This window comes from Labrus bergylta, chromosome 13 (genome assembly GCF_963930695.1).
Source record: "Labrus bergylta chromosome 13, fLabBer1.1, whole genome shotgun sequence".
NCBI lineage: Eukaryota > Metazoa > Chordata > Actinopteri > Labriformes > Labridae > Labrus > Labrus bergylta.
In genome coordinates this window covers 9,018,327-9,044,128 of record NC_089207.1, presented here as the reverse complement: position 1 = coordinate 9,044,128, position 25,802 = coordinate 9,018,327, and the positions used below count along the sequence as shown (strand labels likewise).

At 41.2% G+C, this 25,802-nt stretch overlaps 1 protein-coding gene across 1 annotated transcript in view; it reads right to left on the bottom strand.

Moving 5' to 3' along the window:
* The window catches only part of pdia5 (protein disulfide isomerase family A, member 5), a 57,350-nt gene that overhangs the window by 24,136 nt on the left and 7,412 nt on the right, over positions 1–25,802 (bottom strand). Inside the window, exons 2-11 of the mRNA XM_020651250.3 lie at positions 23,469–23,595; positions 20,888–20,975; positions 14,636–14,719; positions 14,439–14,484; positions 13,439–13,531; positions 12,454–12,514; positions 10,845–10,912; positions 8,683–8,774; positions 4,074–4,145; positions 1,735–1,871 (exon numbers count right to left, since the gene is read on the bottom strand). Of these exons, the coding sequence (XP_020506906.1) occupies positions 1,735–1,871; positions 4,074–4,145; positions 8,683–8,774; positions 10,845–10,912; positions 12,454–12,514; positions 13,439–13,531; positions 14,439–14,484; positions 14,636–14,719; positions 20,888–20,975; positions 23,469–23,595 (868 nt within the window). The remainder of the gene's footprint in view (positions 1–1,734; positions 1,872–4,073; positions 4,146–8,682; positions 8,775–10,844; positions 10,913–12,453; positions 12,515–13,438; positions 13,532–14,438; positions 14,485–14,635; positions 14,720–20,887; positions 20,976–23,468; positions 23,596–25,802) is intronic.

Here is a 25,802-nt window from a genome sequence, read left to right as displayed (position 1 = left end):
TACACAAAGGTCATCTCACTACTTCCTTACAAAAGCTTGTCCAAGACGTTACATGCCCCCCCTCTCAGTCTATCCCCGTCTGGGCCTCTTGCAGAACTGTTGTTTTTCATTCCAAAGAGACCGATCTGAAAAATGAAATGATGTCACTTGGCTTTACCTTTTCAGCAGACTTGCACAAATCCCCACTGACTACATTTTTCTTGCCAACTGGCAGTTTTTTAGTTTAAATATTAGAGCAACATATTTGAGTTTGGGGCAGATAATAATGAGCTGGTGGATGTAGCGGATCCCACTGCAGCGTGTGAGTGTTGAGGATGTGTTTTTAATCACTTCAACAGCTGGAAGGTGTGTTTGCCCTCTGGGTGAAGTGCAGCGCTCCAAGCAACCTGCAGGTCTAAGAGCTCTCCCTATGTAAAGAAATTATGAAGACAATGAATCATCATTACGCTAGAGGGAATGGCCCTATTTTATTTATTCATATATTTTTACTGCATGTAGATTGAGAAGAGGAGGAAGGATGAGGATGTGATTCAGTTAGAAGTTGCTGGAAGGAAAGAAAAAAGAAAAAAAGGCCCAAAAACGGTTGAAACATGATTCAGTTTGTGTCGTGTTACTGTTGGACTGCATTTCTAACAGGGATGAATCTATTTGCATGCCTTTAGAGCTCTGGGTCGCATTTATCAACATGCTAAATCTCCTGCGGACAGCTTCCTCACACGCAGGAGGGCTCGACGAAAGCAGAACGATCTGGAGCTGGAAAAAAAAAAATCTCTTTGCCACTGACAGAATCTGGCATGTTTACAAAGTCCTGCGTAACAACAGCAGTGTGGTGCGTGCATAAAAAATGACAAGCGTGCTTATGTAAACCATATGGCAACAATGAAGTATTCTGCTGTGAGGATGAGCCCGTGTGATACACACAGCTGAAGTCACTGCAGCGAGCTAGTCACTGGGTTTGTTGTTCGGTTTCTGGGGTGAAACAGTGGATGTTATTTGTGTGACTAAACAACTCTTCTACCCAAGAGAATGTGCTAGAAAAGGTTTGACCCAGCAGGAAGGAATGTGAAGCTGCTCAACATATTTTACTACTTAGGGATTATTTCCAGCTTTATCCTTTAGATAAGAAAAAGTCCTTTCTTTTTTTCATAGTAAATGAAAACCTACATAACCCTCAATAAGACATCTGCACATGCAAAACCAACAGACACTTAATGATGTCTGCACAACTATCTTTGCCTTCTGTACATCTGCATTGAATACTTTAATAAATCTGTTTAGTACTTGAACAAATCAGGGCGGGGAGTAGTGAAGTCTAACATTTTTTAGAGAGGGACTGATGCGTAGTTTGTTTGGGCTTTTGCGCTGTCTCCAGTAAGTCAACAGAGACTGGAACAGCCTCATCTTCTCCTTTATTCTGAGACCGCCTTAACCTGACGCAGGAGTTCAACTTCTTGTTTGGAAACGGAACAAAAAGTCAAAGTCCTGAATGTGCCCATTTGCCTCTTTCCTTCCTCAGAGAAGTGATTTTAAAAAATTGAATGTAATAAAAAATAATCAGTCATTCTTTATTCCTCACAGAATCATTTTGGAACTTTTTGGAAGCAATTTAAAGACGACCTGGGCTCTCAGTTCTTACTCATTTTCATAAATGATGACATTACACGGATGAAATAATTGATTGATTATGAAAATAATCATCGGTTGCAGTTCTTACAAAATTGCTTTTTTACTCACAGGGGGCATAGAACATGATGAGGACTGCAGGATGCTCCTCCAGGAAGCTGTCGAAGGACTCATCGGTCAGATGAAAGACTCCAGAGTCTGTCTCGGACCACGGCACCTCAGGGGTCTTCGGCTGGGGGGGCAGAGGGCTGAAACAGGAAGGGGAGGCCGGAAGTACAGAGGTGAGGGACATTTAAAAAAAAAGCGGACACCTTCCAGCTGGTGTGTAATCTGCATGGAACAAAAATCAGATACAGCTGCGGCGAACACTCCACCCAACATGCCTCACAAATACACACACATCTGGACTGTACACACACATCTGGACTGTACACACACATCTGGACTGAGGCAGCCCCTCCTCGATGACGGAGCACGGCGCTGCGATGCCAAGAAAAAGTGGACACAGATATAAACAAGTGCACATTTCTGGCCCTTCTGCACACAAACATTTAAAGACAAACATTTTTTCTTTTGCAATCTTTCCCAACATTAAACATTCTGTTAAACGTACGGAGCGCCATGCAGCTTCAAGATGTTAGCTCAGACCAATCGAGCAGCAGAGGTCCGGAAAATGCTGCACAACCCACAGTCACTTATCTTTTAGTGGAAGTCATCCAACTATTTTTTAATCTTTCTGATAAAAAGCTTAGACAAAGAATTTATCAAGAGACTCAAGGTAACTGAGGCCTATTAAGCCCTTTTCACATATGCTCTCCAGCATGTGAAACCGCTAGGGGTCTGGCAGGAAAAAAGTGCGGGTGAAGTCCGAGCTAAAAATGTGGCTGTTTGTGTTCACACATGCAGCTCCTCCGGGTTTTTCAGGAGATTTCTGCAAGTGTGAAAGCCCTATTAGACGACACGTTTGCTTGTTTTCTGCAGCACAAGCAGTGTAGAAGTTTCCTCTTGGTCTGCTTCTGAACAAGCAAACCAGTTGTGCTCTCTCTTAATATTGGAGTTACACTGCTGCAAAGACAGATATGATCACTCAGGATACTGACTCTTACCAATACTTATGGTTCCATTCATTGCCTTGAAACTGCTCCTTAGGCTGGCTCTTTGTCTCAAGTAGATTTTATGAAATACAATGCAGAAAAGTAATGGACTTTACGACTTTAAAAGTCTGCTTTGAGATTAATTGTCTGAGTCAGAACTCTATTGCTCCTTTTTGGCACAGAGGAAAGTATAAAACAAGCCACTGGTAGCGATGATTTAGCCTGGTTATAAAGGGTGAAACAGGTGAAAGTGAGCGAGGGAATGGAAAGAAAAACTGTGACAGCTGTTTGAGAAGACAAAAAGAAACTTCATCAAAACATCCAGCAAGGGTGGGAAAGTGCTACAGAAAGAGCACAATGGACACAATGCAGCAAATCAGACTATTCAAAACAAAACAAAAACCTTTCAACAGCAGTTACTACAAAAAAAAAAAAAACCCTTTCAGCTTTTCCTCGTCTGCAACATCTCGAGGAGAAAAAAAAAAAAGGGGCTCTGACACAACAAATTGCAGATGTGATGATGCTTGCAGGAGGCCACTCTTCCACATTTTTAACATATGGGAACTATTTTTTCAAGCAAATGACTCAACTAAAAGTAGTGGCCTGAGGGACTCCATGTAGTTTTTTTTTTTTTGTTGGTGCCAAAGAGAAATGTGTGTGTTTGAATAACCAGTGTTCATCACATTTTTGATATATGAGGTGTTACTACTGCTCAATTTAAAACATGGCAACCATTCTGTCAAAACGTGATTGCCAGCTTGGCATACACCCCTAAATCATACAGCTGGGCCCTGAATAAGCAGAGCAGTCAAAGCATGAGGCTGGGGAGGGAGTTGTTATGCCTCTGGGCCTAAGAGAGCGGAGCTGGAATACATCCTCTGCTTGTCTCGCTCCGTTTCCTGTGATAGCTGTGAAAGCTCTGCCCTCTGGCCGCTGCCCCGTGGACAGTAATGCTTCTCCAGCCAGGCCCCTGACACGAGTGGGAAAGGGAGATGGAGGAGGGAAGGAAGGAAGGCAGCAGAGCCAAGCCGTGGTTGGAGACAAAGGGGTTATGGGCAATGAGCGGGAGCCAAGGTGAGAAAAGGGAAATGGGACAAGAGGTGTTCAGGTGTAGATTGATGACAGTGGCAAGGTGAGTCAGGATGCTGAGAGGAAAAGAAAAGGTGTGATGAGACAGAGGAAGAAGGAGAAGGTGATGGCAGACACATTCAAGGTGAGAGGGAGAGGCTGTGTAGTCATTGTGGGCGACTGATTGTAGAATGGAGAGTTGGAGATTCATTGAGAATTTCCATCAGCTTGAACTCAAACATCTTAAAGTTTACAAACTTATACGCCTATGCACATCTTCATACTCACTTCTTCATCCAGTCTGCAATCTCCTTTGCACTGGCTCCATAGTTCTCATAGTGGTAAAGGAATTTCCCCTTCCTGGAAGACAGCAAAACACAAAACAAGATGATCACTTCACTGTCAGGAATGGACACAAATGTCAACCAATTCAAATAGTTTTAAAACCACTGAATATATTATACTAATTTGTTCAAAAAAAAGAAAACGTTATTGTGTTAACTTGCTAAAAATAGGGCTGCACAATAAATTGCAATTTTATCAATGGATAGCGAGTGTTGCACCGGGTCAAAATATGTAGAAGAATCAGGTGCTCTTCAGGAATAGGGGACAGAAGTCAAATAGCTAATAAATAGTTGAATAGTCCTGATAAACAAAGTTCTTCCTCAGGACTCAGTTGAGTCGAAACATGTAGACTCATCCCTGTTAAATAAAAGGATAAAAGTCAGAGAGCGCCTCTGACTTTCAGTTAAGACTGTCATTGTCATTAGGACAGTCAACTATGTATTAGCAATTTTATCATTATCGCCATATGAGCATTTGCAATAAACACAGAAAAAGTCTGAATTTATTGCAATAAATATGAAAAATATATTTATGGAAATCTTGTAATTATTTTGATGCAGTCAGATGAAGCTCGAGCAAGCGATCAGCTTCCCCTTAAATTAACCTGTGCCAATTTAATGGATTTGTTTTGATTCAGGGGAAACATGATGCAAATAGCTTCAAAAAAACAAACACCAGTCAGTCATGAGCACGGTCGTGTGCCACTGGCCCACAGAACAGGGGGAGGCACCTCCTTTCAATAAAGGCTCTCATTGGCTGTTATGAGGTGTCATCAAAAGGTCAGTGGAACAGTGAAGGTAAATGTGAAGCAATCTGTGGATCTTTATGGTTGTGAAGTGTTTGGATTAAATCTTGAACTGGATTTGAATAGTGGGGGACCCGTCTTTGGTGGATTATTATGACCCCGAGAGCTCAGTAAATCTTTAATGAGTAAATTAAAAGATGTTTCTGTCAGTGGTCTGACAGATGCGTAGATTGTGGCTGCTGTGGAGGTTGAATCAGCACACACTGGGCTGTCAGTGTGTGTGTGTGTGTGTGTGTGTGTGTGTGTGTGTGTGTGTGTGTGTGTGTGTGTGTGTGTGTGTGTGTGTGTGTGTGTGTGTGTGTGTGCCTTCTGTAATGAACATGTGTGATGTGGTTAAAGGGTCACCTTAATGAGTTAGAAAAACAATGGACGGTCAGTCAATGATAAGCAAAATCTGACGGATCAGGTTCGACTAAGTCAGGGACAAGCCGAGGTGTGCCTTTAAAATAAATGCCTCTTAAATACAGCATTGTAACCTCTATCTTTAAATCAGGGCCTGTCTGGTTAAAACAAGAACATCTAATCCCACATATACGGCCAAAGACTTCATGATGACCTCCAGTGCTTCAATGTCTTTGATGCCTAATGCTAAGGAAACAACTCAATCGGCACTCGACCTCTCGTGAGGTGCAGTTCCTCGGTCCCTCCAGCAGAACGGACATTGCGCAAGTAATCCAGGGTCAAATGTGATGGAAACACGGACAGGATACTGAACAATCATAGCAAACTTATCATAACACAGTTTCTGGGACAAAGAGCTGGGTCAGACACAGATGGCTCCAAGCCAAAAGGAAATATTTTACGAGTGCTGACAAGAGACTCTGAAGAATGATTGAGACTCGTTCCTCGGCCTTGTTTTTTTTTTGGTAAGCTTTAAAATGCACATGACCCCATTTGAAATGAGCCTGAATCATCGCCACAACTCGACATACTGAATTGATTCAAAACTTCTGCAGATTTTCTTCAGGATCGAGTCGAATGCGACTAAATGAAGGGGATGGCATGTGATCAGCCCTGCATTAAGATCAGTGTTAGTGGTAACTGGCTCTGGGCAGTGTGACTCTGCAAACACCAGAGGGTTGTGACGACTGCAGTCCACAGCTCCAGAGATACAGAGCAGACTCTGTAAATGCTGATCCACGATTACTGAACTGGATTTGGAGTTAAAAACATGCATTTTGAGTGAACTCAACTGACTGCTGCTGCTGCGGAGAGTTTCTGCTTGGTATTTAATCAAAGAGATTTAGGAACGACTCTGTACTTGCTTGCTTTATATCTGCTGCTGTAAAACACACCAAAGCCTTGAAAAATCAAATTGAAGATAAGTGGAATAGAAGTGTTTTATTCTTGACAGCCTTGGGTGTTTCTTCTTGGTTTAGAGGACAAATCAAGGACAAAGAAGCTGATTTAGTTTCACTGTTATTGTTTTTTTTTTTTTTAATTGATAGAAAGTGAAGGTGGGCTGCTGTATTGGCTAGTAAGCTTTCTTAATCCCCAGGACTAAAACGGTAAAAGACCTTGAATGCTTAGACGTAAAGCGGGTGCAAAGGCGAGATAACTCCAGTGGTGTTGATGCCGATTTCCCCCGCAGTGATTAGCTGCTGTTTATCAGTGAGGGGCTCATTACTGAAGCCAATGGGCTCGGATGGTCGTTAGCTAACCCCCGCGCTGACACTAATGTGCTCCAAGCTAACGGACTGGCCCCCGGCTCAGCTAAGCGCGGGCGTGTGCGTGTAGCTGCGCACACAAGAAAACAAGGGGCACATGTACAGGAAGAGAGCGAGCTCACGCTGACACTTTACCACAGAGCCACAGAGGCACTTAATCAGTCCTGGTCTAATTAAAAGGCCAGACTGGGATGAGAGTGTTTAATGCGGGAATAGGAACGATAAAGCCGGCACAGGAGGAAGAAGAACGAAGCGGGAGCACCAACACACAAGTTAACAACACTGTAAATATGAGAGGAGAGCAGGGATGCTCTAGCTGGAGGGGGGGGGGTCTGCATTATCAAACACCATCAGTCACACATGCAGCTCCTACTGTGCATGCGACTGTGTGTGTTTGGGTGTCTGTGTGCATATTGAGATACTACGGCTGTACAGTAAACTGAAGTTATTGGCTCATCATCAGCAGCATACAAAACACTAAAAAGAAACATTGAGGTGCTAAATCAATGTCACACATGGCCTCAAGGTGTTCTTGAAGATGAAGAAACTTCGGTACAGTTTATTAAAAGCCTTTACTAAGTCTGGAAGATTAATTATTTATAAGGTTAGCTGGTTTTGAGACTTCAGGCAGACAACAGTGCCCCACACACACACACACACACACACACACACACACACACACACACACACACACACACACACACACACACACACACACACACACACACACACACACACACACACACACACACACACACACACACACACACACACACACACACACACACACACACACACACACACACACACACACACACACACACACACACACACACACACACACAAAAACGTGGCTCCTCCAATCTTTTTAATGGGACAGCCTCGTTGGCACAGTGTGGTTCCTGAAGCTAACAAAACACACACAGGGATGTCTGGGAAAAAACTGGCAAAACTTTTCCCAACTTTCTCAGAGTTGTATAATCCTGTGCGATAATCAAAATAAAGATTTAATTGCAGTGCTCTGTTGTGCTGTTTTCTCTTGATTATCAGGATTATCAGTTGGACTTGAAGAAACAGCAAATCACATGCAGCTGCAGTTTTTCATTTTCAGTTTGAACACTTTATATTGGGATGTCTGGATCGGACGTACACAAACTTCTTCACTTAGGAATGACTGCGTAATAGAAGTTCAAGTCAGACATTCTAAATTCCCTTTAGTTTTTAGAGTAATCAGTGATAGAGGTGGGGCAAAATATCGTTGTCTTGACTCATTTGATAATATTATAAAAACGCTGGTTCCAAATATCCAGATCTTAATTTACAAAATGGGATTCTGAACACATTTCCCTGCAGTTAGGCTCACCATGTCACTACATGACTCCTACATGACTCCTGACTGTGGAACTTGAATACATCAGGGTAAAACTGGCCACACTAGACGATTTAAGGACTGATTTTGCCCCCCACCCAAGAATCGAAGGGGCGTGGCCTGATTCAAGGCTTGTCCTATCTATTTTTTTTGGTCCAAAGAATCCTGAAGTGTGTGGTGTCACTGGTGAGTTGTTATCATGGTCTATGTATCGCTGCGATTACCCAATTCAGTAATTCTTTAAATCTTCACAGAAGACAACATTAGATAACAGTCATTGATGGGCAGTTGGAAGAAAGCGATGTTCCTTTGAGAGAATTCTTTTTTAAGAACTATAACAAGGAATCAGTTCATAATTTTGTTGGCAGAAATGAGGTCCATCCACATTTATGGTCTCATCATTTCAGCTCTCGCTCTGCTCCGTTATCTGACAGTTGCACCCAGCTGCACCCTGAACATCCTCTCGATTCCCTCCTGGGAGTTGACTTTTTTCAAAGGGAATACCAGACGACTTTCTTCTTCACACCTTATAGAATTAGGTTGTGAACCTCAGGGGACACGATTGCGAGCTGTAAGTCTGTTGCCATCCCGTCTGTAGGTGTTAAGAGTGCTGGACTGCACTTGCCGTTTGAAGTGGCCCTACTCTGATGTTCGGAGCCTTGGAAGTGAGGGCTGAGCCTAAAGTGAGGCAGATGAGAGGAGTCGACTTACTCGTAGTAGCAGAAGGTTGGATAGCCTTTGACGTTGTACTCCTGCCTGAGGCCGTCAAACTCGGCGGGGTGCACGTTCATCCCCGCCAGGATCTTAAAAGACAAACAAAACAAAAAGGTAAAATGAGGTCTGAGTTGTCATGGAGTTAAAGGAAAGTAAAGGAAGAGAGAAAGGAAAGAGAAAGGACATGAAACATCAGAACAGGTTTGTCACCATCACAAGGGCACTGAAACAAAAAGATGGATTACTCCAAGGATAGATTGAGACTGCACTGGAAAAAACATGAGTATAAAAATGTTAAGATTTATAAAACTGCTTTTTGGATGTATCCTGGAGTCAGAAGGGCGTTATTGTGTACAACAAGAACAGCACAAAAACTGTCATTTATAACTACTGTAATATGCACTCTTTAAATTGTGTTTATTGTGCAGGCCAAAAAGAAGGAGACATTTTTAATGAGGCATTCCCTTAAATATCCTGAAATATGAGAAAATCTGAATTTCAATGGAATGTGGCTTAAAGGTTTCAGGTAAAGTCACACCTTGCAACTGTGACGGAATGACAAATCCACTGCCTTCCCTTCTGCTTGTAGGTAAGAAAGCATGACTGTGAAAAAAGATTTAACATCTGCAAACCTAACCAGGTCCCCTGCATTTCCTCTATCTGAAACAGACTACTCATGATGTCTGGAAAAGTTCTCAAACCATTTCCTGTATTTTGTAGTTGACGGTTTCAAAGTGGAAACTGAAAGAGAATGAACGATGATAATAAGAATAATGAACTGAACTAAAAACACAGACGATTGCAATCAGAACAAATCCACATCAGTCTGAAAGTTATTCAAGCTTTTTCTGATGAGTTGTAACATTTCAGACATCACCTTTCCACTTCCCCGTGTCCATGACACAGAAGTGAGAAATGTGCTGAACAACTTGGCCGACCCCCAATTCAAACCTTTCACTTCCCAGCAGCACCGTTATTCTCATGCAATAACAGACACCCTCCCAAAAAACACATAGCCCAGCGTCTCGCACATAAACTCGCCCGTGATCCGTTCAGGAAGCTTGCATGCATTACTGTTGAGATCCTGCTGAGTGGTTGAAATGTTTGCTACTCAAACGCTTGGTATTCAAGCAAATAAGAAGTTAATTATCTTTTTTTTGTCACTCCTTTTCTGTGTAGTGTGAGCCAAAAGAAACTTGCTAATCTTCCTCTGTGTCTACTCAGGCAGCTGCCTCTCTGCTCTCGTTGCAGAGATCTCTTAGATGCTTCTTCTTCTGGCTCTTGAAAAGAAGCGTTTATGAACACAAAGCTTTTGTTTCCCAAGCTGATCACAAAGGCCTCTGGATGTTGTTTAGCATGCATTCCTCCAGCGATGTTAAAAACATTTCAATGGCTGGGAATAACAGAGCAGCCCTCCAAGTTTGAATGTGTCTGTAATACTGCTGCCTGTCTGCAAACTGTCAACATGGGTCTTTGTGGGACCCATGAGACCAGGAGGAGGAGAAAACATGACGAAAACAGGAGGGGGGAAAAAGTTAGGAAGTAAATACACCGACTTTAAATCCATACAGAGGCTTGTAAACTTCAGCTGGAACAACATTAACTCTTAATTGTGGCTGCAGGTGACATCTCCAACAAGTGAAAAGCACATTAAAGTGCTCACTGTCACTAAATATAAACCTGTGAAAACAATATGGAGCCCTAAAATCATCAAGAACAGATTTCTCTGCTAGACTCCGAAGCTTTTCAATGGGCTCCTGTGATTGCTCTGGGTCGATGCAACCTGACAAATACAGATACAGTTAAGTCTAGCAGAGAAGGAATCATGGCTTGTGAATATCCTTTCAAAGCCATCTGGGTTATTATTCTGCTGAATCTAAAGCTACGGTGCAAAAGTTGCAGAGGTGTTGTAATTTTTTGTTTTAGAGAAGTTTCCAGGAAACACATCCAAGAAAAAGCTTTAATTTGGGCCCGCCTGACAGACCGTCCTCTTGCGGATTACCAAGCAACCATCCAGACATTCACTGCTGACACATCTCATCTAATCTGCAAACATCAGAGAGGGACGGCTGAAGATCAGAGCCTGTTAATACAATAAGACAGAGGGCCGAGTGTGCATGGAGGGGTGGGGTAGGGGTAAGGGGGTCCAGCAGACTTACATATTTCCCCTTGGTCTCTGTGGCAGCTTGCTGAAAGATGGGCTGCATTCTCTTACAGACGCCGCACCCTGCAACCAAAACGGAACAAGTGAAGTTATTCTCGTGAAATGGATGGGGACAATTGCTCTGACAGCATCGGAACCAATTTCAGAAGATGTCCAATCATCTGCCAGGGGAATTGTTATTTCTTTTGTCAATAGCAGCTTGCAGTGTGCTGTGTGATGTTAGGAGATACAGGATGATGCACTCAGAGGCACTGACCAAAATAATAACTGAGCAGAATACAAAGAAAAGTCCACGCACTTGATTTACTATTGAGCTACAACAGGAGACGAGGACATTCACCCCTCAGTGACAAAAGAAGGTTCTGATGTTTGGTGGTGAAGGAAAAAACAGGTTTCATTTTGACTCACTGGTTTCTGGTTTGCATTGTTTTTGTATTTTATACCATAATAAATATCAAATGTGTGTTCAAACTAAGGGTGTCAAAATGTTAGATACTCAGATACTATTTGAACAAGAAAATCTCTGTTATTCCAATGATTGAAAGTATCGCAAAGTAACGAAACAAACAAACAAAACAAAATCTTCAGTCAAATTTTTTACTGAAAGCAAAAAAGAGAGAGAGAGCACCGTCTGCAAGTTTTGGGACAACATCTTTCGGATGTTCAGTGACAAATATAACAGAACGCTAACTCCTGACAGGCTGTCTGTAATATTGGGTTTCTCTGATCATGTTTTGACTCTTTCTTCTGCTTTACAAAAAGCCCGGAAATTTGTGTGGTTACAGGTTACTTCGAGTTCAAGTTATTTCGAGTGGGTGGAAAAAAAAAGGTTAATTGACACGGTTTCCTGTCTCTGTCTTGAAGAAATTTGGTTTACACTGTCAAATGTTAATAAATAAAAATCTATTAAATTGCACAAATACGTTTCCCATGCAATTAAGACAGCATGTTGGAGTTTCGCCTAAAGGTTTTTGAAAGCTGAAAACAGGAAATTAACCAATATTGGGTGCATAGGACTTCTATTTTTGTTGCTGTGGAATCAAAACAGATAAGGATATAGTTTGATTTTACTAGAACTGTATCAAAGCTGAAACTGTGGTGTTGTGACAACCGTAGTTGAATGTTTTTGACCAAAGAAAAAGCATTTTGAAATTGGAAATTTGGAAGTATTTTGAAAACTAAACAATTTACTGACAGTTTTGCAGTAACTGAGGGATGAGAATACTCATTAGTTTTGTCTTCTATGCGACTATAAGAAGTCTGCAGCATATTTAATTGATAAGAGAAAGCGTCCTCTGGTTGCGATGTATTGATTAATGATTACCACAGTTCATCACAGCATTGATTAAACACAGTAGTTTTGTGGAGTATCACTAACATGCATCGATGTCTTCCATATACTGTATTCCCCTCTCTTTAAATGACGCATCTCAAACCATCAATCTTTCATATTTTATTCCCCCGACAATGACGGCAGCTGTGAGTGTGAGTTTGTTCGAGCACGCCGTCTTCCAATCACAGAACGTTCAAGTGGAGCGAAGAAGAGCGCCTCTTGTCCCATTTACAGTGAGCTACTTAAGAAGTGTGTTAATGAAAGGACTCACAGGGAGCATAGAACATCATGAGCACCGGCCTCTCCTCTTTCTTCAGCATCTTCCTGAAGTCCTTAAAAAAAGAGGGAGAGAGAAAGGGAGCAAGAGGATGGTAAAGAAAGGTTTCATATTAAAAATATATATGTGAATAAAAGACGTTGTATTTTCCCAAGAAAACACACCAACGTTGACTAATATTAAAAAAAAAAAAAAAAAGATTAAAAACAATAGCTTTGTTCCTCTAACCGCTCCCCCCAAGGTAGATAAGATTTCCCAAAATAGCTTTGAAATAATAAAACAAACCATCACATTTGCTTCATCAGCAATCTACTAGACAGCGTATATTACACAGAGTCATCACATCAGCAAATAAAGCGAGAGAAAACATTTTTGGACAGCAAGTAGACCAGCCTTCATACCAGTTTCTCATCCTCATCATCACCTTCATGAGCTCAGCGACTTCCTCAAAAGGCGCTTATTCAGCAGAACCGTTTGTTGACACCTCTAACAGGCCTCGGGGCACGAGTGGATGTGCAGGGCTGCCGTTCATTAAATCAAAAGACTTTCTGATGCTGTTTGTAATGGTACTGAGGGGGAAGGGGTTTGATGTACCGTATGAACTGACTGGTGTTTGTAGACGTCCTGAACTATGTAGAGCAGCTCTTTGATGATATGTTCGCTTTTATGTGTGAGGTGTAGTGTTGCAGGGATGGACTTCCTGCTGTGTGAAAGCTGTTCATACAACACTCAACAGGGCCGCTCAGTAAAGAGTTTCCCTGCGATGGATGGATGAATTGATTGGTTGATGTTCAATTAAAATATGTGTTGTCTATAGGGATGAGTATCGTTAGGATTCGAGCCTGACTGATTAATCAGCCAGCCGATAATATCAGCTGATATTAGCACATCAAGTGACTATCAGTATCAGCTAATTTTGCCTCCAATTTACAAGCTTCTTTGTAAATAATCCAAATCTTTTTTTTGGCTCACTACTTACTTTCTCTGTCTCTATGTGGACGACATCTTTCGCCTCGGGGTTCTCCTCCCACAGCGGGGGGCCTGACGGGTCTTTCAGGAACGCTACCATGGACTGAAGGGAAGAAAAATAAGTAAAAGTAAGATCATGAAACGAGTTGTCACTTTAACAAAACGATCCTGTAAACACTGCATGACTGATGACGGTTGACTTGAGCATTGAAGGCATCACAGTTAAATTTAGAACAGACAACACTGCAGGCTGTGCCAGGTGGAGGCTCATACAGAGCAACGTGTTCATGCATCAAAGAGGTGTCACAGCTATTCCAATACGTTTGGGCGTTTGTTAATGGGCTTGGTAAAGCTCCATGTAAATAGAATGAACCATATGTCTGCGGAGGCAACAGCAGGAAATGTTTCATTCAGCGGGACAATAACAATGACAGTGTGGACACAGGCGGAATATTAAATGATCAGTACGTGGTTTTCAGAGTTACTTGTTAATGGTTTAAACTGAGACTTTAGGCGCTTCATTGTTGCAGAGGCTTTTACATCTGTCAGGGAAATAAAAATGGGCAAAACACAATTAAAAAGAACTATTTAATCATAACAGTGGAAAACAAATATGCATCTACAAAGTTTTGTTATGATTGGCTTTAATAAACTCAGATGAAACAAACAAAGGAAACCACTTCTATATGGTCTCCATACTTTAATCTTAACCAGGGCTGAAAAAAGTTTTGATTTTTAAATCTTTGAAGGAAGAATGTGCGACTTTTTGATCCAGTAGGCCCTTGAGCACCAGTATGAAACCAAAACAAACTTCTGTTTGGCAACAACTCCACTATTCTGAACCCTCTGCTCTGCACACCTCCAACAGGTCTCCACTCATGTTCACACAAAGGAGTAGTTATCAATTAGAATGTACTATAGTTAAGCACCATTTAGGGCAAGCGGCGGACAAAATGTCCTCGACTCGAGCAGCTGATGCGAAGAACACAGGATCTCTGATGTGCACTCACCTTAAAGGTAGCGGGTCTGTTGTACTCTGTGTGAAACGTCCCATCTCTGCAAGACACACCAAGCACAGTGCTCACAACGCCGGAAGTAAACGGCAAACAACATGCTCCTTAAGCTGATAACACCAAATTACTTTCCAGGAAGCAGTGAGGTGTAAAAGACTGTCTGACAGCCAGCTGAGTTTTTCATAGTTACTCACTTGTAATGCATCAGCTCTGCTCCTTCACGTTTGGAGCTCGTGTCCACCTTCACCTTCTTACAGAGCTTACGGCCCTCTGAATCTCTGAGAGAGGGAGAGAGAGAGAGAGAGAGAGAGAGAGAGAGAGAGAGGATACAAAAGAATTAAATATGTGAAAATCTTAAACAACCTTTAATAGAATAGAATACAACATGTCTTGTCGTTGCTATAGAAAGTTTAGCAGCTCTCGTCAGTGGCAGCACAGACAGACACACAGGAATAGTAACAATGTAAAGACAACATGAACAGCACAAGTGAAGTGAAGTCTAAAAAAAGCTCTGAAAAAGAAAAGTGCAAATAGTGCAAAGCAGCTGTCAAGTTCAATAAATAGTAAACAGTATAGGCCAGTACTGAATAATAGAGTGCTGGCGCTGTGGTTATTGGTTTGGGGGGTGGGGGGGGGGGGGGGGTGGGGTGCATTTTACTGCCTGTGGAAAGAAACTGGGAGGGGGGAGAAGAGCCTGTGTTCAGGATGGACAGGGTCTACAACGTACATCACCCTTTGAAATCACAGTTTGTTATAGAATATAGACTTCCTCTCATCAAACAATTCCAATTTGGAGGTCATCTCAATTTAAAAGGGTGTCTACTGTATATTGGACACAGTTTATTCAGTCAATATTTCCACAAACAAATCTTTCTCTATAAACTCAAACTTATGATTATACAAATATAAACTTAGACATTTAGGGCTTTCAAACATGCAGAAAACTCCTAAAAAAGGACACTGTAATGTCGACCGCATTGGAAATGAGGGAAACCTCAAGCACAGTAAAACAAGCAGAAACCCTGAGTAGAACCCGACTCATGTGGAACGGCCATCTGCCTGAATGGGCATCCTGGTTAAACTTTTATGTACAGCTTGTTAGTTTACAGGATTCACTTTAATAAGGAGGCTTACTCCTGTAACTTTAAAAAAAAGGCCACAGTTAAAAAGGACATCATGATGCATCTAACCACCTACATGTACTTCACACATGCAGCAGTGAGACATCAGCAGCAACATTAAATACTCTTTTCTCTCCTGGAATGAAGCGCAAAAAAGGATATGCATTCATTATGAGAGGGAGAGACGGAGAGCGCCCGATGCTGACAGATTCAAAGAGGTGGAAATTAATCATGCCTCCAAGTCACTCAGCGAGCCGGATATGTTTAGGATGGTCCTGTGTTTTATGAAGAAGAGTGAATCAGTGTGTGCATGTGTTGACAGACAGTATTTCAGGTAATGACTGTGTGCTTAATACCATATTCTGCTGACTCATGAAGGCAGATGGCACCAGTTGGGGGGGGACACCAGGAGCAGATGTGACCTCGACATGTATTTGGAGATGATGCGCAGTCATCCGACTCAAAACCAGCCTTCTGATTCTTTCTCCTTGAAACATTTCCATGCGTCACACAAAGGTAATAGAAACCCGAAACTCTCAAATGTAGATAAAGGACCTTTGTTTGACTACTTTTAACACCTTTTGATGTTTTGAAAAGTAAAAGCAATCCTGTGGACAGTGAACACTGGGATTTTACACCTTACAACATATATGACAGAAAGGACTTGGCTGCAGATGAAAGCTCTATTTTGCTTTGACTTTGCAGTCTTTTAACGCATGCATTCAACTTTACAATTGGGAAAAAATGGCATTCATAGTTCATTCTTTTAAAGATATTTCCATTCTTTTCATGTCTTTAACAAGAGGACACGGCAGTGGATAGAGCCACTTCGAGGGCTATACAGACTCTGTAGCCTGGAGTTAAATTTAGCCCCTGAGCTAAACAAGAGCACCAAATTGCACCTTAAAAAAAAATGTATATTTTCCATAAGTCCTGCAGTAATTTTTGCAGTTTACGGCTTCTCATCAGTGCAGATTGTGTGCTGTTTTATAACACCAGAAGAATAAGACCTTCAGGTACAAACTCAATTACATAACTGATAAATATCCATTTTAAAAAACACCAGCATGGGCCTGGGACATTCCAATCAGAGTGTGTTTTTTAAAGGTTACAACACACAAGTAAGTACACACAAGTTAAAGGTTACAACACAAGTTCTAGCAAAATGTTTACACTTTAAAAGCCTTTTTTGGAGTTTATTTTCCTCAACGTCTCATTTTTCCTTTATACGGTGTGCATCTAGTCTAGTTACAGACCACCACCAGTTTCTTTTTTAGAGCTTTTTTTCGACTTCAGTGCTTTAACCAGTATCACTCAACTGGTGGTTCAGGGAGCCGTTTTTAGTGGGTTGCGAATGGGTGCCCAGAAAAAATAACCATGTCAAACAGTTCATGGAGAGCTTTTAAACCTTGCTCGTTTTATTCTGTATATTTGTTCCATCATGTTTTGTACCGGCTTGGTCCAAACCTCCATTTTATTTTCATTAAATAAATCAAATTGGTTGTAAAATATCAAATATTTGGGTCACAATTTATCATTAATAAAGATCTGTTCTATTCTATTGTACCAAAAGATGGAGACATTTTAATGTTACTCACTCTGTTTCTGCACAAAATGTTCATACAAGACAGATATGAAACTACAGAAGTGTTGTAAACTCAACTGGGCTGTACAGTTCTGGCATGAAAGACCACCTGGTATTGCGTGGTGCCACTTTGAAGAAGCCGGTGAATAGGCGACACGTGGGTAGAAAGACCAAAAGAACAATGGACTTGGGCTTTCAGCCTCTTACTCATCTTGTCATCCATACACAGTAAAACTGACTCAGAGGAAAAAAGGACTGCATTCCTTTGTGTCTGCAATATAGTTTTTGTGAATCAACCTATGAAACAGCATAACTATTCAATCATGCAACACATACAAGCCAAAGGACGCTAGAATGACTCACAAGCTAATGCTTAGTTCATAAAAAGAACGGTGGCCATGAGTGGCATTTCTCTAAAGGGCTGTCCACCAGATCAGCATAACTGTTGTACATTCATCTGTGGGTTAACGTAGGTTGATGCATCAGCGCCAAAGCTTTAAATGCTCCAGTGAGCAGGAGTTGATGTAGTACGGTATGAGTGGAGACTGATGGGAAGTTATAAGGTGCTGACAGACAAATGTGGTGATGAGATAGGCTGCAACAGTTAAATAGATACCAACAAAAAATTGTCCAACCCTGTGTAGTTAGGATTAAGAAAGTACAATTATAGCAGAGCTTGCATTATTTAGAAGAAAAAGTTCTGCTCTCTTCAACTATCATCTTATTTATCAGGTTTGTTTGAACAGAATCTTAACATTTTACTCTCTCTGAAATATAAACTATAACTTCTGACTCTTTAAATTCAAAGGGGCTGATGAATATAGTTCTGCTTGTATGCTGTGTTTAACCAGCATCAAGAATTGCAAGCTGACAAGGACGTTGTTTATGATTCACTGTGTGAAATGGCATCGCCAGCAGAAACCATAATGATGGTACGCAAGTTAACCACATATCTAAAAACATGGATGTAATCTTTTACCTTTTTGGCTTTTAAAGTTTTTTATTACCGCTGTAACAATTTGTACTCTAATGTGGGATCAAATGGGAATTCCTTGGCTACTGCAGTCAGCCTCAACTGCAGCTTTTTGCACGTCGGCTTTTGCTTCATTTAACAACTCAAGGTTAACAAAAGTGAATTGAAGACAGGGTGTGTTCCGTTAGCTAACTCTTCACTCGCTGACAGACCAATCACTGCTGGAAGATGGAAATGCATCAATGACCATTTTCCCTTTGTGATCTTTTCTAGGAATGTGCCCACAATGAAAGGCTTTCATCTGCAGGCCATAGGCTCAACCATGATACCTGTTGGCGATAGATTGTGACTTACAACTTTTCATTCTTCTTATGCAAATCTTTAAGCTGTTTAAGTAGGACGTTGGGGGAAAAATAAGGGATCCAACAATTTGTAACAGGTCAAAATCAACGGACTCCCTTTCTGTAGAGGATTATTTATGAATTCATCAGGCAAAGAGGATGAAGCCCTGCACGCTATTTAATTATTACTTAGTTAAAACACAAATCCTAATCTGTGCTGGCCTTGTTTGTCCTCTACTGGCTCAATTGATCTAGACAAGAGCATGTTCTAGGTCTGTTCTAACAGTCCAGTTCTAACTCCTGAATGGAAGCCGACAACACGGTCCTGAACTTCCTGTATGAGCTCATCCATCCCTTCGGAGGATCCCTGTTGGCCAACACTCAGGTCCCTGTCATCTGTTTAAAGTGTGTCATTCTGGCCTTGGTGGCCTTCTTCCTTGGCAGGGTTGCGAGTTCTCACGCTGTGATATGGGCTCAGCTCGCTCTCTCACTCTGTCCACCATGAGCTCGCAGCTGGAGCTTCGATTTGGAACCGACCCATTTGAGATGGTCGAGAAAAATGCCAAATAGCACACAATGCTTTGCCACAGAGCCTGGCACTGGACCTGTGTGTCCTGCAGTGATGAGCCCGGCTCACTCTAGCTCCTCTGGCAGGAATCTGGCCCAGTATAAATCTCTGCTCAGTGTGAGTACACTCTCTTACATGCTTGAGTTGTTGGAGGAGGAAGAGAGAGAGAGATGATACCATACAGTCCAAGACAAAAAAAGGTAACTGAATCGAAAAGTAAACAATAAAGCAGATTGTATCATGGAGTGTCTTTGAAAAGAAACGTGGACACGAACAGTTCTGACAATCCTTTCAACTCCAGACTGATATGAGTTTCATTTTCCTTCCTGTCTATCCGCCTTGTCTTCAATACCAGATATGCTTGAGAGAGATTGTGAATGCTGCAATGAGCACTTGGTGCCAAAGGGGAGTAACTGTCTTCCTGTTTCCTGTTTTATGATACATTTTTCCTCCTCTGGTGAAGGAGACGGTTCTTGCAGTTGATGGGTTGACAGGTATAAAAGAATGTAAGTGGAACTGAACATGAGGAAGGGCAGAAAGAACAACAATCCAAAGTCGGGTCACTGGGGAGTAAAGGGAGTTGTGCTCGAAGGCCGTAACTTGCCAGAGATAGATACAAGAAAGAAGAATGACAGATGTCCTGCTCTACTTTCAGAAATAAGAAGGAGAATTTAGAATGAAATATTACATAAATATTAAAAAGTCAGAAGTATTTTCTTTATTTCCACAGCTGCAAGTAGTGATTGTTTTGATTTTTTGTACAGCTGCCGGTTATTTTTGATTTATAATATGGCTTTGTCAATGATACAAAAAAATAGGTAGAGGAAATCTTTCTTTCTTTATTAGGATCCCTGTTAACGATACGAAAGATAAGCATCTGCTATTCCTCCTGGGATCCAACAAACACACAGTCATACACAACATAAATACCTAAATGGCAATGCAGTGCCTAATTACTACAATTAACATAATGAAGTGCTTAAACTAACATTCAAAGTTACTGATATTCAATTTATAACAACATCATAAAAAAGCAATTTGTTTTCCACCATCAATTGTTAAACTATCTTTTCATTTGCCATCATTAACACAGCAAGATATTAATCCTTGTTACTATGTGATGTTGACAAAATGATTTCAATAACACAAAGTCTAATAACTTTATGATTCAATAAGTTAAAGTTTTCATTATCCTTTAAGATCCTCCTCCCCACATGCCCAATTTCTTCTGATTGGCCAGTTCCATGGAAGCCTTCATGTTGGGGGCAGAACGCTGCAGAGCTTCCAGGGGAGGACTAAAGCCGTCTTCTGAAATTCTCGATATCATATCAGAGAACCATCGCCGTGATTCACAGGACAAGCCGTTAAGAGCAGACTTATCCTGGAATCACTCCAACATACGTTCACCTCATGATCACATGTCTGTGTTGTGTCTGTGTTGCTGCTGTCACCAATTGCTCCAAGAGGGATTAATAAAGTTGTTGAATGATCTGAAACTTTGCCCACGTTTAGTATGGGCATCCAGCATTGTAACACTATGGGCAAGTTATAAAATGGGGATGGACACAATAGGTCAACTTCAATAATTGAATGGCTTCCTGTCAAAAATTGCCTGTACCATAGAACCTGCAGGACAAAGCCATTTACACCTCGATTAAAAAGCCATAAATTGTGTAGATGGATGACAGAGGAGACATTCTCTGAGGAGGATTAAATTGCTCTGCTGTCAGAAAAATACATCCAACAAGAGAGGACATTATGCTGAGAGAGACTGGTAGCCAATTGGTGTGACTAAGAGAGGATTTTTTTTTGTGCATGCGTACAATTTAGAAGAAAAATAATGAACCCTATTACTTACCCACAGTTGACCCATGCAATAGTCCCTTGGCCCTTTACTGTCTGGGCCACATCTGATAGCAGTTTCAGGTGAGAGTCCCCTGATGTAGCTGCAAACACAAGAGAATAAACCTCAGTCAGAGTTGTTAGCAAAAGCGTTCAATAGCTCAGGAGAGCCTGGAGACACAGAGGACACTGTCATGTCAAACACAGCGAGGAGGAATTGAGTTACAGCACAGCTCAGTGTCTTACTAGAGAACAAAGTGGCAAAGAAAGAGATCACTGAGTTTGGGATGCAGGGGTGATGGAAGAGCGCTTTCTAATACTCTTCACTAGATGGGTTCGGGGAGGGGGTTTAAGTTACATCAGCTTTCAGCATCTTACAATAGTGAGACTTAGCAGGGGATGGAAGGATTATAAGGTGACACAAAGACTCTGCAGAAGTAGACCAACTTTTCAGCTAACAAGGGGGGGGGGGGGGGGGGGGGAGGCACAGCACGGATGTTGTGCACACTCTCGTTTCTACCTGCTGCATGCTGCTTTCTACCACATTGTGAGCCGTGATGAACATCGAGTGTGAGCTCATTCAAGGACAACACGGAGGGGTTCATGACCACCGGAGATTTTGCACAATCTACCGTATCAGTGAGAAAATAAAGCTGAGCTGTGCACTCTGCTTTCTGTGTTTGGAAAGAGGAGACTCTTGTATGTAATAAACTGTACGAGCTAACACAACACACACAGCAATATATCATATTTTTCTTATCAGATGTGGCAAGAAAAGGAGATTCCTGTGAGTAATGTTAACTTGTGTAATGTTCAAACTTTTGTAACACAGTACATCATTTTTATACTCCCCCTGAAACCCGGTGTGTTTTATTCACTGCATAAAAAGTAGAATTCCTCTCAATGCTTCAGGCCAAGGCTATATTTAGATTTAGGGGTACTGCTATGACTCCCCAGGGTGCTGCCTTGCACCGGGTTAGCAACAAAAACATCTGGCAATTCAGTGTTAGAGTATAACCATGTAAGGAGAAGGATGCATGCAGAAACTGTCTGGTAGATGTTCTGATAAGCTTAGGAGGATTGATGAACGCTAACCAGAGCTAATCTCAACAGGGATTCAAATGACTGCAGAGGGTCAGAGGATGGTGATGGGAGGGGCAGGGGGCGACCGTCCTTACTCATGAGGTAAGATGAATGTGGTGCAGCTAGAAGTGGTCAGATAATTGGTTAGTGTGGAGAGGATTTAAAGGAGCAAGACAGAAAACCTGCAGGAAGAGGGAACATTAAATTAGGCATGCCTGTGTGATGCTGCAGCGAGGGAATAATCATCAATCAGAGGCAGAGCTCAATGTGTAGAAGCTTTATACAGTCTTTTTATTCATGCTGACATGGGCCATGAATAATGAAACAAATAAATCTGTAGCTGTGGGGCTCAGTGAGTCTTCTGATGCTTACTGAGGAGTAGGAGGGGCGTTTTGATTGGAAAATTAGTAATATCAAGCGGCTTCTTCTACAAGCCTGCTGTGTATATTCCTCTTCTTCTAAGAAATATGTTAATTTAAAAGGAATTAAAGTCTACTGGGCTGCATTAGGAGATCTAACCTAATGGTTGGACGAACACAATCCTGTTTAACTTTGTTTGACTGGGCAGAGGGGTTTCATTTTTCTATTTCATAACTGATCCCTTACTCTACAAGATAAGTTCAAAATCCATTCGTGAGATAGACCACCCTTTAAAAGAAGTCCGTGGGCAATAGCTGCACAACACAGTGAATCCAAATGTACCTTATGATACATTACATGGTAAAATATTTTTTAGTTAATAAGTGAAAAAACAGAATATAGCATAGACTCTGCCTTCACTGTTCTCTAGCCAACATTTCTCTGCAGACTCTCCTATCTGTTTTCCTTTTTCTCTTTCCATGGTTGGGATGGAGGATTTCTTTACTGGGCGCTTGTCCTTTGATTGGGCAGTATCAAAGTGTTTATCTGTATGTTTAAGTATCTTGTGTTTATTTCAGAAAGGTGTTTATTTGCCTAATTATTAATTGATTTGTTTTGCTTGTTTGAAATGTAAAGCATTTGGTAACTACTTTCCAACCCAAGTTCAAACAAACTGAGACACTTAATAGTAGCAGGGGTACTAGTAGTTGTAGTAGTATTACTATGCCACAGCTTGACTGCACTCTTATTACAGATGGTGAACAGAAGAATTTATAACCATGTTTTACATTTACATTATTTTAAATCAATGAAGCAAAATGTTGTTCTACAATTTAAGTTATCTTCATGCAAGCATGGTTATGCACTATTATTGAGCACAGCTGCACCTTACTGTAGCTGTGCTTTCTCATGAGCAACTGAAGGAAAGGCTTTAGATGTCATCATAGATCAGTTACTTCATATATCTTCAGTTCATTGAGTCTGATGTGGGTGCATCCCATAATATGTGGTCAACCCTTATTGACTGTTAGTATGTGGACAAGAACATGGTGCTGAAAGTAGGCAAAAGTTGTTCACATCTTTAAACCTACAGTGGTCTCTACAGCCAGGTCCATAAACAAAATCACTACGGTAGGATGCCAGTCTTTTCTCACCTGACTTGGTGTAAAGTACCAGAACATTGGTCCTCGTTCGGAGCAGCTTCTTGAAGTCTTTGTGGTCGCTGACCTTCTCTATGAGCGGAGACACCTTCACCGCCTCCAGCACCTGCAGCAGCCCCACCTGTAGAAAACACACCAACAAAACTATGAATAATCAGACAAACACACCAACAGCCAGAATCAAATGCCTGTTCAGATGTGTTAAAGTCGATTCATTATTATTTCTGCTCAAACAAAGATGATGCCCACTTAAGTGTCTCTTTGGTTCATGTAATGTCCCCCCCGCCAACACCTTTGAACAGATTATCATTAATGTTGCAAAACTCAAATGCAATTTGCCAAGACCTCCTCAGACTTTTATTATTTCGATTTATTCTACGAACTTTCATCCATCGTCGAACACAGGACAAGTTTGACCTTTTTACTTAGCCACAATTCTTGTAAAGCCGAATATAGAGACAAATTGCAAAATATACTTTCACATGTCATTTTTCCAAACCACGAGGCAAGTTAAAATATTGGCTTGATACAAGTGAAATAAGTTTAATACAAAGAGCCATAGCTCTCATATCAGTCTTGTACCTCTGCAGCAGTCCCATCAGTAAATAAGTGCGACACCACATTTTCTTCTTTACTGTGACTCATAACTGCCACAAACAAGATCAACAGTTTAAACTTGATATGTATCTCTGAGCTGGAATGTTATATAGGAATTTCAACCCTGAATTTAAATTGTTATTGATTTCACTTCAACTGCTGTACAGCACAAACAACACGGTGCTGTGCTGATACTCCAGAATGAGCCCGGTTCTAAAGGTGATTCAAAGTGAGCAACAGGTGGGCACATCTGCACCATTAGTCGGAATGGCTCCTTCGACTTTCCAAACACCGGCAGTCTGGCTAATGGTGTGAAACACCTCATATAACAAACAAAGCCCATATTGAGAAGCTTGCACTTTAATCACAGACAACTAAAAAAAAAGACAGATTACACTGAAGCCATACGAAGTTAACTACATGCATTTTAATAGACTCTGTGGCATCACCATTCATTAAAAAACCTTTCCTCTAAGCGTACAGAGAACTAAATTAGACACCAAACATTGTCTGCTCGCTCAGCGTTTCCTTTCCTGCCTGATGAGTGATATCACCTGAAATGAAAGCAAGCACATGTCAGGCTCAGTTTCTCATTTTAATTCCCAACTGAATGCTCCTGTGAGGTGAGTCTGAAGGGAATCTTAAGACAGTACACTTTGGACATGACTACATTTCTTAAATTAACAGGGCAAAGCCAAAGGGCTTCTAAAGAGAGGGAAAGTAAAATTTAGTGCCAAGTTATAGAAACACTATCCATCTCAGGCAAATCATCAGTCATCCTTGGGATTATTTATGTTGACTTGGTGTGTTTTGATTTTGTCAGAGCAGGAGGTGGATGTGATGACAAGATAAAAACAAGTGACGTATCAGTATTCAGTCTTAGGACTCGAATGCATCACAGTGCAAAGAGTGGACTAATTAAAGGCTCGCTTGGTGAAACTTGTCTGCATAGGTGGACATTTAGTAATGGGAACGAGAGTCTGGGGGGCAAGATTAACAAAGAGATGAGACAGGATGTCAGGGTTTCTAACTTATCAGAAGGAGATGCTTGACGGTGGCCCGGCAGGATTAAAATTATGCAAACTGAACAAGTCTTTCACTTCAATTGCTTTCTGTGCCTCTAAAATATTAAAAGATTCACTGAGCATGTCCTTTTGGTATGAATAATGAAAATGTGAAGACAACAGCCGTCACACCTCAAGTGATGGCTTCTCATAACTAATTGGGGAAGTGAAAATTTATTGTGGTTCAAGTTGAACAGATGTACAATAGTGATGTGTTGAATCTGAACCTTAATGCTGATATCAACTAAAATTAGGTCCAGATCTGTTGTTTCAAAACCTCATGTAGAGGACGGCACAAATGCAGTTAGACGGTTTACGTCCCTAATTATGATTTTTTTTAACCAGGCTTCAAACATGTTCATTTCAATTTTAAGTATCAAATACTCACCTCCAAAGGAACTGCCAGTTTGCTCTGAACAAAGTGTAACTTGCTATTTAACTGGATTTACAAAGTAACCAGTTTCTGAACCAGAGCCACAGAGAAGCAACATGTAATGTAATGTCTAATGTATAAATATTTCAAATCTCCACTTGTTTACCACTGATACGTCCACCACTGATACGTCCATGTTTAGAATTTCTCAAAGAACACTTGTCCAATAAATCAATAAACCCTGTACACTTCAAGTAGAGCTTTGGTAGCTAGGAGGAGTGTTTGAAATATTTC